General features: G+C 39.0%; 1 protein-coding gene across 2 annotated transcripts in view; it reads right to left on the bottom strand.

Annotated features, from left to right (window-relative positions):
- LOC150083612 (mitogen-activated protein kinase kinase kinase 7-like) overlaps window positions 1-14,594 on the bottom strand; it is a 240,238-nt gene that overhangs the window by 16,539 nt on the left and 209,105 nt on the right. For both annotated transcript variants that reach the window (XM_090377382.1, XM_090377383.1), the window contains exon 15: window positions 7,114-7,198. In XM_090377382.1, the coding sequence (XP_090233508.1) occupies window positions 7,114-7,198 (85 nt within the window). The remainder of the gene's footprint in view (window positions 1-7,113; window positions 7,199-14,594) is intronic.

The raw sequence follows: 14,594 nt of genomic DNA, 5'->3' as shown, positions 1-14,594 counted from the left end.
TGTGTATAAAATTGAGGTCCTCATTGAATGGCTGAACACTACTGCTCTAGTTCATACCATTGCTACCGTAAGTTAGATAGCATTCATTTTAAGTTTGAATTATTATATAAAATGGTTTGTCTTGATTATTTTATGCAATGTATTAACATGTATACATGTATGATTTTGAATTTTCATGCATGGTAGTTTTATAAACTTGAAAGTAAAAGTGAGTGATGATTTAATGTTTAACTGTTTAAATTTTTTTTATATTAAAAAATTTTGTATATTAAAAACACACATTTTTAAATTTAATTTTTTTTCATTAAAAAACTGTGTTTAATATGTATCTACGAGGTGTGTACAAGTTATAAGGTCTCCAAATTTATTTCTCACAAAATAATCAAAGTATCAGACACAATATATGTGTCAGACTGCTTTTAGTTTGCCAATTAATTCTGAATGTTTTCAGACGATGGCAACACAATGCAGTATGTCACATTGATTGCAGCACCCTAAACAGTATACTACGTTTATAATACCTAAAATGGTGTCCTTCACTCATCAAGAACAATGTGTCATCCAATTTTTGTATCTCACTGGGAAAATTCCAGTTGAAATCCATTGGGAAATGCCAGAAGTATGTCTTGTAGGCCTTATGGGTTAGGTGCATTATGGCATTAGTAGCCCTTTCACCAATAAATCCAACAAAAAAACAACAACAGCCTTATGAATGTGAAAAATGTTCGTACCCATATGTTCACCCCCGATAAGGTGTGTATGTAAGTTTTGCGAAGGATGGGAGTCCTGCAAGAACGGAGTGTGTGAACTAAAACATTCATTGCTTTGAGGAAATGGTTTTGGGTGAAAGAAGATAAACAGCAGGTAAAACTGCAATAGCGACAGCCATTTCTGTTGGATCCATGCATACACAATCCATGAAGATCTAGGAATGAGCAAGGTGTCAGCTTGGTGGGTTCAAAGACAGCTTTCCCAAGAACAAAATCGATGGATAATGAGACATGGATTCCATTCTTTAATCCAGAAACGAAACATCAGTCTGCCCAATGGAAGCACACTGATTCACCACTATCCAAAAAGTTCCATGTTGCTACAAGTGCTGCGAAAATGATTTAATTCATATGAACAACTTCTGAAGAAACGGTTTCTCTCAGCACTTCAGAAAAAGCGACCACACAGACTGAATCACATTCGTTTCCATTAGGACAACATTTCATCTTGTTGTTCTGGAAATGTGCAAATTTTTTTTAAAGAAAATAACATTGAGGTTATCCCACATCCTCCATACTTACCTGATCCTGCACCTAGTGACTTTTGATTGTTCCCAACAAAAGGGTTGTTCCCTTTGTGGCAGATTTTCTAGCCAACAACCAGCTGCTTTTACCATTTACCAGTCGGCTGAACATACCTCTAAAGAAAGACTTACCACAGCCTTCACAGCTTGGAAAAACAAGTGTGGAAACTGTGTGCAGCTTCTAGGAGACTATGTTTAAAAGTCAGGCATCACCTCTGTATCTTGTGTACTTTATGAGAAATATATCAGGAGACCTTATAACGTGAATTCATCTTGTATTAGTAAAGAGGTCTATCATTTGGTACAGAAAGAATTAGAAGAAAAAAAACCAAACAAACGTTATTTGAAATAAAACTGGTGGTGGCACCCGGTCTAATAAATAAAGTTGTACCATCCTAGTCACAAACCAAGGCTAATTATTGCCAACACAAATGGGATTCATCTCATGTACTATTCTTTATAGATCATTTCTGGTAATTATTTTGTGTGCTACCTCTGCCTCGCTTAGTAATCCCCCTCTGGTAGTTAAGCGGTTCTTTAAACGACATTAACTAAGAGTCAAAGAGTGCGATGTTAAAATTTACAGAAAACAAAGAGTGGGAGAGTCATTAATGATTAGTGCCAAGCAGTGCTCCTTCAGAATGGTTTCAACAGACTTCAAAGATGATCAGAAAAGTAGGCTATGTTTTAATGCAGCAAAATGCAAGGCCTTACACTTGGGAAATGGCAACTTACACCAATGAGCCAAAACATTTATGATCACCTACCTAATATGATGTTGGTCCTCCACATGCAGCCAAAACAGCTTGTACCTGGCGAGGCATGGATGCTACAAGATTTCTAAATGTGTCTTGTGGTAGCTGGCACCAACACGTAACCAGCAGATCTTTTAACTCCTGTAAGGTCAGTGGTTGCGATGCTGCAGATCAGAGTTGCTGTTCCAACACAAACAGATGCTCAATGGGATTGATGTCTGAAGAATTTGGAGGCCAGGGCAATACCTGGAAGTCTTCCTCATGTTCCGCGAACCAGTCTCCAACAATCCCGGTGGCATGGTATGGCGCACTATCCTGCTGAAAGGCAGCACCGCCAGAGGGGAAGACCATTGCCATGAAAGGGTGTACCTGGTCAGCAATGATGTTTAGGTAGGTGGTAGATGTAAGAGTGCATGGCATGAATTACTGGACCCAGGGTATCCCACCAGAACATCGACCAAAGCACGACACCACCACTATCGGCTTGTTTTCGTCCAACGGTGTATCCTGGTACCATCACTTGCCCAGGTAAACGTACCTGGCCGTCCACATGGTGCAACAGGAAAATTGATTCATTGGACCAGACAGTCTTCTTCCAAACACTCAAGGTCTGGTTTTTGATGCTCACATGCCCATTGTAGGCACTGTCGCCAGTGAGCCATGGTTAGCATGGGCATTCGGAGCAGCCTGCGGCTACGCAGCCCCATTTTCAGCAGTGTTCAATGTACTGTGTTGTGACTAGGGCTTACAATAGCGAGATTCCAGGATCCCGAATACTGGGATCCCGGAATCTTGGTATTGTATCCAGGCATCATCACTTCCCAAGATAAATGATGCACATGTACCCGGCTGTCCACATGGTGCAACAGGAAATGTGATTCATCGGACCAGACAACCTTCTTCCAATCACTCAAGGTTCAGTTTCGATGTTTGCATGCCCATTTTAGGCGCTGTCGCCTGTGAACCATGGTTAGCATGGCCACTTGGAGCTGCCTGTGGCTACACAGCCCCATTTTCAGCAGGGTTCGATGTACTGTGTGTGTTGTGACACGTTACTCCCGTCACCAGCATTCCAATTACCAGCAAGTTGCACCACAGTCGCCCTTCTGTTACCACGTACTATCCAGGAGAGCCTTCACTCACCTCAAGCATCTATGAGCCGTGGTCGTTCAACACCTTGCCGGCAGTTTGTGGGTTTTCCCTCCTCAGACCACTTTCGGTAGGTACTAACCATGGCTGACCATGAACATCCCACCAGCTGTGCTGTTTCAGATATGCTCTGACCCAGTCGTCTGGCCATTACAATTTGGCCTTTGTCGAACTCGCTTAAATCCACTGCCTTTTTCCATTTGAAGAACAAGAGTAACACTGATTAACGTAGCTCAGTATCAGGTGTTTTTAATACCGTGTCCCGAGCTGCACCGTAGTTCACCTGCAGTTGCTTTGATTTGCATAACGACTCGCTGTTCATAATGTTTTGGCTTATCGGTGTATACTTGGTGGGGTTGAATTAACAACAATTGAGGAAGAAAGGGATCTGGGAGTTACGATACAAAGTTTTCTGAGCAGCATAAACAGGCAGCCAGGAAATCCTATAGTGTCCTTTTGATGATTTATTGAACAATATCTTGCAGAGATAAAGAGGTCATAATCCCACTGTATAAGACAATTGTAAGACCACATTTTGAATAATGTGTCCAAGTATAGAGACCTCATCTGAAAAAAGACACTGAGCCATTGAAAGGATCCAGAGACAGGCAACTCGCATGGCAAGATCTTCAAAATGGCAACTGTATGAGAAAAGACTGATTATGTGGGCTTTGATTATATGAGCTTAGCAACTAGACACCTAAGAGGGGACCTGATTGAGGTGTATAAAGCTCTGAGAGGGGGTTAGTAAACTGAATGAAAACAGGATTTTCACTCTTATAAAGAATTCCATAACTAAGGGTCATAAATTCAAATTACAGGGAAAGAGGTTCAGACCAGATGGCAAGTTTTTTTTTAGCCAGCAAATCATTGATTACTGTAACAAGTTACCTCCACACGTAGTCGAGGCTGAAGTTTGAATGAATTCAAAGGCGAACTGGATAGTTACCTATGTGAGGAGGGAAATGCATAATTTGTTTGTATTTTCTTATCTACTTTTTCTTTCTTTTTTGAACTATAATGGCTGATGCTAATACTAAAACATTTTCTGATTTTTCAGAAGAAAAATTGGATTTTTGCCAAGCAAACTTCAACCTAAATTAATCAGCACAGGCTGATTAATTCAGCCATAGAAAGCCCAAAAATTCTGTGCCATGGGACCAAATCATGTTACCAACAACAAATTCTAAACAGGAAGCATTCAGGTAACTAATCAAGAAGCTACTTGGCTTTTCATACCAACTAAGAAATACTGTTCAAGGCTTAAAACTAAATGGGTGTCAGATGAGCTATTAAGACATGTGGAGTGCCTCTGTAGCCAGGTGGGAAGGAGCAGCAGTGCGTAGCACACGCTGCTTGATTAGACCGGGGTTCGAGCCCGTCACCACCATATACGGAGGATGCGGAAAGGTCAGGGAATGACCACCGCATATCCCCGGAGCAATATGGCCTTAGTTGCTAATGCTCCTAAAAAAAAAAGAAAAAAAAGAAAAGAAAAAAAAAAAAAAAGAGATATGTGGCAAAGAAGAAAAGTTCATGGAATGCATAAAAATTATCAGGTGATATAGAAGCCTATGGAAGATATAAACTATTCTGCAATCAAGGCACAAAGGAAGTTAGGCAAGTCAAGACATTACAAAAAGTCTCTGGCAAGAATGCCAAAAAAAAAAGCAGCAGACTTTACTTATATTAACAGTAGTATGAAGGGGGGTTGAATCAAATTGGCCTACTTGATGTTAATGCCAAATCAAAACAGTTTAACTGTTGATGATCCTGTTCAGGTTGCTAACAGGTATTCTCATCTGCATTCACACATGAGGGATCCTTTGGGGGGGGATTGTTTACTACATTGTTTGCTCCAGGCTGCAACTCAATTCTGGCAAACCATTCTCTCCTTTCTGCAGTGCTGATCCATTGTCCTGCTGTCCCAGAGACAGTGAAAATAAGGCAGCTTAAGTAAAACTACCTTGCAAACCCAGAAGGAATCACAGCATCTTGAAGTACCCACAGACATATAAACTGGTCATACTTGATATACCTTAATACACACTTTACATTTCCGGTCTTCTTCAATATGAACAGGCTGTGCAACAGAAACCAACAGACATATTCCTATTGTGAACCAACACAGCTTTCAAATGTTTACTTGAACTGGCTATGAAAAATATCTCTTCTGGATTTGGACTAATAATAATCATAAAAATCAATCTATTCAGAACAATAGCACAGGGATTTAGCAAAATTGTAAACATGTACAAAAGTGGCAAGTCCTTTTTTTTCTGTATGTGGAAGTCTTGCAGCTGGGATCATATATATTCCATTCTATTCTTTTAAACAGGATGTTAGGAACCATGCACTGGATTTGGTTAGACCTAAGTTCCTCACCAAGTCATCCAATTTTGCTGATTAGGGAAATGTGGTGTTTTACTGTGAAAGACTTATATATAAGATAATAAAAAAAAAAAAGAATTTAAAAAAGTCCAGTTTAACTGTGAACTACCTTCACATATATATTATTAAACAGATAAAATTGATAATAATAAGAGCCACCTTATACTAGCCCTATTATGAAGAGAGAAAAAGCAAGAAAGAAGGAAATGCTAAAAGAGGAGGTAGAAAAGGAAATTATTAATACCAAAATCACCAAACTTACTCTTTTTAAAAGATATTTCTTGAAAAGAAGCAGCAAGTTTAGTGATTCTGGTATGTATGTATTTTTTCATAAAAATAGTTCCTTACTCACCCTCCAATATTCTAATAGATTGTAGGGTATAAAAACAGGCTCAGAAAGCCAAAAGCATGCAAAACAAGGAATACAGTAATGAACACTTATACCCAGAGTGTAACTGCCCAACTCAAAAGAGAGGATCGTGGTATTTTAGTAAAGACATGCAGATGGTACATAATGTTTAATCGTAATATGTCAGTCCAAATGCCAAATCAAAACTCCGTAAGCTTCAATAAAAGAGTATGAGGTGTGGCAATAAAGTTCTTGGATTGGTGCTGTTGTGGTCATGTTCAGTGAATTTGAAAATAAATGGAAGTAGTATTTGTTCCTTCCACAGATGGGTTATAGAGATTATCCAGCAGGCTGACAGGTTGCAAGTTACAACCAGTTTTGTTAGTAGTGTTAAAGTTCTGTGCCACAATTTTGTAATGGAGCAACAAATGAATATAAAATTTTGCTTTAATATGGGAAAATCTGCAACTGAAATGTATGAAATGTTAAAAACTGTTTACGGTGATGAAACTAAGTATGTCTGAATGGTATAAGCAGTTCAAGGGCAGATGTGAGGATGTTCACGATGACCCAAGAAGTGGGCGTCAACTTCTCAAAATGGGGACAGAGTTGAAAAAGTTCAGGAAATTGTGGCAAGAAATAATCATTTATCCCTCAGAGTTGGATTTGAATTAAGAGATGATTTGTCAAATTTTGCACAAAGAAGTTTTAGGGAAAAGGAAAGTCTGTACAAAATTTGTGCTGCACAGCCTCATGGATGAGCAGGAGCAGCAAAGAGTGTCATCGTGCTAAAACTTTATCCAGACACCTGAAAGGCTCACATCTGGTGAGTATGGGCTTGGCACACACAGGGTCCTGAGTTGGATATCATCATTCTTCTCTTTCTTGGTGATTCCACTTTTACTTCTCTCTCTCTCTCTCTCTCTCTCTCTCTCTGGGTTACTCAAGAATTTTTTTTTGGCTGGTGCAGCATAAGCCTAAGGCTTCCTTGCACCATATAGCTAATAATAATAATAATAATAATAATAAATGTTAGCTCTCTCATTTCCATTATAATAAGAAGTATAACTAGGGGAGAAAACAAGCAAACAAACAAAGAAACAAACAAAAAATAAATAAAAAAAACCTCTGATATATAAATATTTATAAAAAGTAAAAACATGGCAGCCCCATACCTTTTCCTTCTTTAGATGATAAAATTCATCCATAGAGTTACTGGTTTTTTGCTGATCTTCTTGAAGTTCACGTTGTAGTTCAGACCTGAAAAAAGAAATGAAGCTTTAATATATGGGCTGTAGACTGTGGGTGATGAAAAGCAAAAATAAATCTTATTCATCAAGTAAACAGACCACTAAGTAGCAGTAATCACAGCGTACCAACGTGGGATTTATTAAAAAAATAACACTTGTCAGGGGAAGGGATTTAGTTTCTGCAAGAGAATTAGTAGCAACGCTTGCTAAATTAAACTGAAAAATGGGTGATTCATGCACAACTACATCTAAATGAGGAACTAAACACGGTATGATGTCATACCTTACTTCAATACTACAATTTCAATTCATTCCACGAACGTTTTGGATCACATTTTGTATTACATAACAAAGAAAAATAGGCCCTTGTAAAAATAATGATATATCATAGAACGATTATCCTTTAACCCTTTCCTTTATAAGCTTGATGAACATGCATAGGTTCACAGTAGCTGAACATGTATAGGCTCACAGCAACTGAAATTTCTAATGAATGGGCATATGTATTAAATGGGAAATGTTTCAGAATGTATCTTGATGCTGCACATATATTTTTGAATCTTTAAAAGATATGGCTTTGTGTACATGGTTATGCAATCAAGTACCATGGATTTAAATTCTATTGTTAAGTTATTAAAATCTGGCAATGAATATATAATTGAATATCGATTGAATGGATTTGCGATGTTTAGTTGAAGCACAACAGTTATCAGAACTTCTGGGAACAGAACCTGATTTTAGACAAAAGAGTAGTCGTCCGCAAAAAAGAGATTGTTCAACTACAAAACTACTGACCACGTTCTTGGCGACTCTAAAAAAATGTATTCAACACTATTTTGGACATAGCAATATTAGCATTAGTAGAGAGATACACGATGCAAGAAAGCAAGCTTATACAGCATCAGCAAAAAAAAAACACACCTTCCCATTCCACTGATCCATTCATTCCAAATGTCTGTCTAGTTCTGCCTTGAATATATTTAAGCTATAAACTTCCACAAAAACAGATGGAAGTTTGTTCCAGCAATCAACTACCCACTGGCTAAAAGCAAACTCCCGCACATCTAGTCTACAACTGTCTTTCCCCATTTTGATTCTATGCCCGTTCAAGTTTGTAAACTGAGCAAGAGGAAGAATCCCATCAGCATTGAGCCTGCTCAATCCATTCAAGGCCTTCACCTCAATCAGATCACCTCGTAGATGCCTAGTCTCCATAAGCTGCAATTTGCAGAAATTAAGCCTTTCTTCATAAGAGCATCCCTTCACCAGCTAGACCTTTAAAAAATCTTGTTTGATGTTTCTAAAGTAATGGAGAAATCAATTAACTGCCAACTCCTACAACAGGTCTTGGAAGATCTTAGAGAATTTCATTTCTCCGGGAAAATACTTTGGCCTAGGCAGATTGCCTAGGGCCTGTAATTTTTTGGAGTCCATAAAACAGTTTTATTATACATTTTTTATAGTATAAATTTTTATAGGCAGAGGACTCTTTTTAGCTTTCAACATAATACAAGGCCTGTATTTTTATATTTGGTAATAGAAGACCTTTTTTAACCCAATCAACTGTGTTCTCCATTACAATTTCTGAAAGGTGAGATCCTGAGGTGGGGCCCGAAATGAGAATCTTACCTAGGGCCTGATTTTTCCTTAGTCCGCCACTGTTCACCAGTCTTGTTGCCCTTCTCTGTACTCGTGAATTCATTGACAACATCCCATTATCTATTCTGGCAGCCTGTCTGCACTACCAGAAAACTTCATATCTGACTGCACAATTATCCCCAGGTCTCTTTCATACCAGAGTGTAACGCCACCCAGTTGGTACATTTCTCTAGGGTTATTGCTACCCATATGCAGTACTTTGCATTTGTCAATGTTAAACTTAAGCTGCCACTTCTCAGATCCTGTTGCAGCAGTATACTGTCATTAACAACCCTGACAACCTTTGTATCATCTGCAAACTTTGACATCAGGCTTGATATAAATCATTGATATCAAGCCTAATGTCAAGCCTTCATCAATATCATTGATAAATATAAAAAACCACATTGGGCCCAACATCGAACCCTGAGGGACACCACTAATCACATTAGTCCATGTAGAGCAGTATCCATTGATTACCATTCTCTGTCTTCTCCCACTCAACCATCCTTTTATCCATTGTAGCAACTTGCCCTTAATGTCATACTGCTCCAATTTTTACAGTAGTCTTCCATGTGCAACAGTATTTAAAGCTTATTTCCAAGTATATGATATCAAAATTATTTTTTGTATCCAGTTCCTTTGTGACCACATCATAGTATCCAATCAAATTGGTCAGACATGACTTCTTCCTTGACAAACCCATGCTGTGTCTGAATTGTTACTGCTGTCTTATCTAGATGATCTTGCAATGTTCCTTAACCAGTGACTCCATTATTTTCCCTGGAAGAGAAGTCAAACTAACAGGTCTGTAATTATTCTTGTTACCCTTTGATCCCCCTTTGTGAATAAGAGATACATTTGCACATCTTCAGTCTGTGGGGACTTCTCCTGAGTCCAAGGATACTCTTATAATTATGGCTAAGTGTTTGCTTACTTCCTTTGCCATCTCCTTTAATATAACAGGATAGATCCCATCTACCCCAAGTGCCTTTCTTATGTTTAACTTCAACAGTTTCTCCTCCACTTTGCTCTCAGTTATTATAAAATCATTTAACTCCCTGTTAGAATTTAATAAAAAATCTGGCCCTCTCCTCCTTGAATAATTCCTCATGAGTGAATGTAGATGCAAAATACTCATTTAGTTCGGCAGCTATCTGAGAATGATCACGTACAGTCAAACCATTGATATCAAATGGACCAATCTGATTCATACCTTTTCCTAGAGTTTACATAAGTAAAGAACTCTCTGCTGTTTTTCTTTGCATCCTTTGCCTAAAAGATGTCTTGTAATCTGCCTTTGCCCACCTAACCTCCTTTGTGACTTGATTACAGACTAGCTTGTATCTACCATAGGCTTCTGTGTCGCCTGACAATTTATGTGCATCCAATGCATTTCCTTCTCTGCCACGAGTCTCATTAGTTCATCTGACATCCATTTGGCCTAAACCTAGAGCAGTATTTCTTTCTAACCCTAGAGCAGTATTCCTTATTGGAACAAAAAGCCTAGTAGCTTCCATAATTACTTCCCATTTAGAATTTGCTGTTGGTAACATCATCAGTTGGTCCCACTGTATAGAACCTAAAAAATCTCTGAGACCACTTTAGTTGCCTTTACGCAAGCAAATACCCTTCCCTTTCCTTTGACAGTAGTTACATCTTTAAGTAAATCCCACATCAGTACATTGTGATCACTGCCACCTAGTTGTTCCTTTATCTGTAAATTCTTAATGCATGAATAATCACCGCTGATATTCAGATCAAGAGTGTTACTCCCTCTTGCCTCTCTAACATGCTGCTGTAGAAAACAGTCATCCAATAAATCCACCAAAGCCTTGCAAGTAAGCAGAGTGACCAAGCCACAAGTTCTAGTCTATATCTGGGAAGTTAAAATCCCCTGTGACCCTCAGATTTACTGGCCCACTCAATTTTTCTCTATAATTGTTCATTGTACTCATTAGTCCTATAACAAACTCCTACCCTTATTTTTCCTTTCACAGTGCTTATGTCACACCAAACTGACTCAAAATTGCACTGTACATCAATGTCAAGTGGATGCACTTCCTTAGATTTTATGTGTTTCTAAACTAACTGAATAACCCCTCCTTCCTTTCTATCCTTTCTGTACCCATCGTACTCTCCAAACTCCAACTCTGCATCCCTTATATCTGAGTGGCACAATGTCTCTGATATCGCAACAATATCCTCCTTGGATGTCTTAACCAGCACTTCAAATTCATCAAATTTATTTACTATACTCTTAGCATTGGTGTACATGCTAGTATATATGCACCTGTTCTTACCTTTAGTTACTCTAACTCAGCTAATGTATTTACTTGTTCCCTGAAATCCCCAGCAACTGGCTTTCTGGGCTGCTGCTCATTCCAATAGAAGCAATGCAAGAATCATTTCCACCTCTGCCTGCAGCTATTGTTAATCTATTAGTCTGTGAATCCCCCCCCAACTGCAATAATTAAAGACAAACACCAGCCAAGGAATAAAAAATGTTTACTATAAAAATAATGTGATACATTATCAGGAATATTACAATAAATTACGATAAAACATTAAAAATATAGTTCAAAATATACCGAAGCAATAAAATTATCTAAAATAAACTGGATTAAAAGCGATAAAACCTGAAGCTTTCGGAGACTGCTGTCTCCTTCTTCAACAGTATACTATTACTGCAATGACACATCCTTAAGTAGCAGACCCATGGCACTCATGCACGTGGTCCATCAGACACATGGCCGGCATTCCTCACGCGCGCATCGGAAACGGAAGTGACTCGGGAGCGTGTCAAACAGAACCGGTCATCCCGTCTGAGGACAACCGCCTCAAAGAACTTCCTAATTCATTTCACAAATATACGTGGTCTCAATTCTAATCTCAACGATGTCCATTTCCACTTGCAGTCTGCCAAACCCCATGTACTTTTTCTGACAGAATCTCAGTTTCGGTTGATTCAACTACTGCTCATCTCAGATGCTCAAATTATTCGCTGTATGATTCCTTTCGCCTCAAAGGTGGTACTTGTGCATATGTCCGTTCTGATATTCCCTGTCAGAGACTTGGCAATTTGGAATCTCCTCTCTTTGATCTTCTCTAGCTTAAAATCTCTCTACCTCACATTGTGTCAAATTCATCTGTTGTCTCTACCATTCTCCCAACTCCACTAATCACTTGGAGCTCTTTGACTTCCTCTCTTTGCAATTTGACTTTCTCCAGTCCAACTTTCCTAACAGTGAGGTAATTTTCCTTGGTGATTTTAATGTTCACAACTCAGGCTGGCTTCCGTTTTCTAGTCACACTGATCCAGCAGGTCGACATGCTAAGGCTTTTGCAATTATTAATGACCTAGCAGAGATTGTTCATTTACCTACAAGAATACCGGACAATCCTAATAATACAGCCAATACGCTTGATCTTTTTCTCACAAACAACCCTTCTAAGTACATGGTTGAAGTGAGAGGTCCTCTAGGCACTTCAGATCACAACTTGGTGATTGTCTCTTCTCCAATGGAACCTTTATCTCATGGCTATTCCCAACCTCGTGTTGTTTGGCATTACAAGAATGCAAAATGGGATGACCTGCAAGACTTCTTTTCTTCTTTTCCTTGGTCGGATTACTGTTTCAAAACTTCTGATGTCAAGGTTTGCTCAGATCGTGTCAGTGAAATTATTCTTTCAGGAATGGAATCCTTTATCCCACATTCCACTTTAAAATCTCGTCCTTTATCTAAACCTTGGTTTTCCAATAAATGTGCTAAGGCTGTCCAAGAGAAGAATGTTGCATATCGTAATTGGCTTGTTTCTAATTCTTCAGTTTCATTTTCTGCCTATACCAAAGCTCGCAACAATTGTAAAGCAGTTATTAATCAGTCCAAACTAGAGTTTGAACAGGCTAAGAGTAGAAAACTTGCTTCTTGCCCTAATGGTAGCTGAGCATTCTGGTCTCTTGCCAAAGCTATTGGTCACAACTTTTGCCCATCTCTGCTCCCACCTCTGTCCAAACCAGATGGTTCTGTTGCCACTTCAGCCAAGGATAAAGCTGACCTGCTAGCATCCCATTTTTCTTCCAGCTCATGTATTAATGATCTTGGTAAAACACCTCCCACCATTCCCAACACGCTCCATTCAATGCCTCCTGTGGTCTTCCGTCAAAAGGATATCAGAAGGATTTTGATGAATCTTGATGCTAAGAAAGCTCCAGGTCCTGATGGTATTTCTCCACTTGTTCTCAAAACCTGTGCTCCTGAACTTACTCCTATTCTTTGCCGCCTTTTTTCACTTTCTTATTCCAAAGGTGTTTTTCCTTCTGCTTGGAAATTTGCCCATATCCAGCCAGTTCCTAAAAAGGGTGACAAATCCCTCCCATCCAATTATCGTCCCATTGCAATTACTTCTACTCTTTCTAAGGTAATGGAGAAATCAATTAACCACCAACTCTTAAACTACCTAGAAACCTTCCATCCGATCAACGATTGCCAGTATGGATTCCGTCAGTGTCGATCCACTGATGATATTCTGGCTTATGTTACCCATTTATGGACTAGTTCAGTGGAAAGGTTCAGTGAAACACAAGTAGTTGCTCTTGACATCTCAAAGGCTTTTGATCGTGTTTGGCATAAAGGTCTTCTCAACAAGCTTCCATCTTATGGTTTGCGAACTGTTTTTAGTAATTGGTTATCCAGTTTTCTCTCTGATCGCTCACTGAAGGTGATGGTAGATGGCTCTCTGTCTAACTTCTCCACTAATGCCGGTGTCCCCCAAAGTTCAGTTCTTTCCCCCACTCTTTTCCTCTTGTATATCAATGACCTTCTTTCATTGACTGGAAATCCTATCCGTAGTTTTGCTGATGATAGCACATTGCATTCAACTTCTCGAAAATCTGCTACCAATTCCTTAAATGCCGATCTTCAGGTAATTCTTCAGTGGGGCAAAGACAACTTAGTTGATTTCAACCCTTCTAAAACTCAGTCTTGTCTTATATCTCGCAAAAAGGATTCTTCTGCTCCTATGCTTATCTTTAGTGACACTTCGATTTCTAGGCCAAATGATATATCTCTTTTGGGGATTACCCTGACTTCTAATCTCTCTTGGCACAAGCACATTACAAATATTGCTTCCTCTGCATCTAAAAAACTTGGTTTTCTCTTTCGCTCTCGGCGTTACTTTTCTTCCAAACAGCTGCTCACTCTGTATAAATCGCAAATCCGCCCTGCCATGGAATATTGTTCCCACATCTGGGGTGGTGCCTCCAAAACCTCTCTCAGGCTTCTTGATTCCATTCAGAAGAGGGCAGTTAGGTTAATTAATGATTCATCTCTAACAGAGTCTCTCCACTCGCTTTCTCACAGACGCACTGTTTCTGCTGCATGCCTCTTCTACAGATACTCCCATGGGCACTGTTCTTCTGAATTGGCTTCTATAATTCCTGCTCTCTCTTTCAAAACAGTCCGAACACGTGCCGCCACTAGCCAACATCCATTTACTGTCCAACTTCAAACCCACAGAACCAACTTTTCATCTTCCTCATTTATTCATTCAACTGCCGTTTTCTGGAACAACCTTCCTTCATACGTATTTCCTGAAAATTACAATCTACAGAAGTTCAAGTCCAATGTCAACAAATATCTTCTTTCGTCTTCTTAACCTCAAACCCAAGCATGGTACTAAGTACTATACGTTCTAATACCTCTCGTGTTTGGGGTTGACATAAAAAAAAAAAAAAAAAAAAACTGTACAGTATTACTGCTAGCCAT

The sequence above is a fragment of the Mastigoproctus giganteus genome, chromosome 7 (genome assembly GCF_048544385.1).
Source record: "Mastigoproctus giganteus isolate SK-2022 chromosome 7, ASM4854438v1, whole genome shotgun sequence".
In the NCBI taxonomy this organism is placed as follows: domain Eukaryota; kingdom Metazoa; phylum Arthropoda; class Arachnida; order Uropygi; family Thelyphonidae; genus Mastigoproctus; species Mastigoproctus giganteus.
This window is presented reverse-complemented; position numbering and strand designations above follow the sequence as displayed.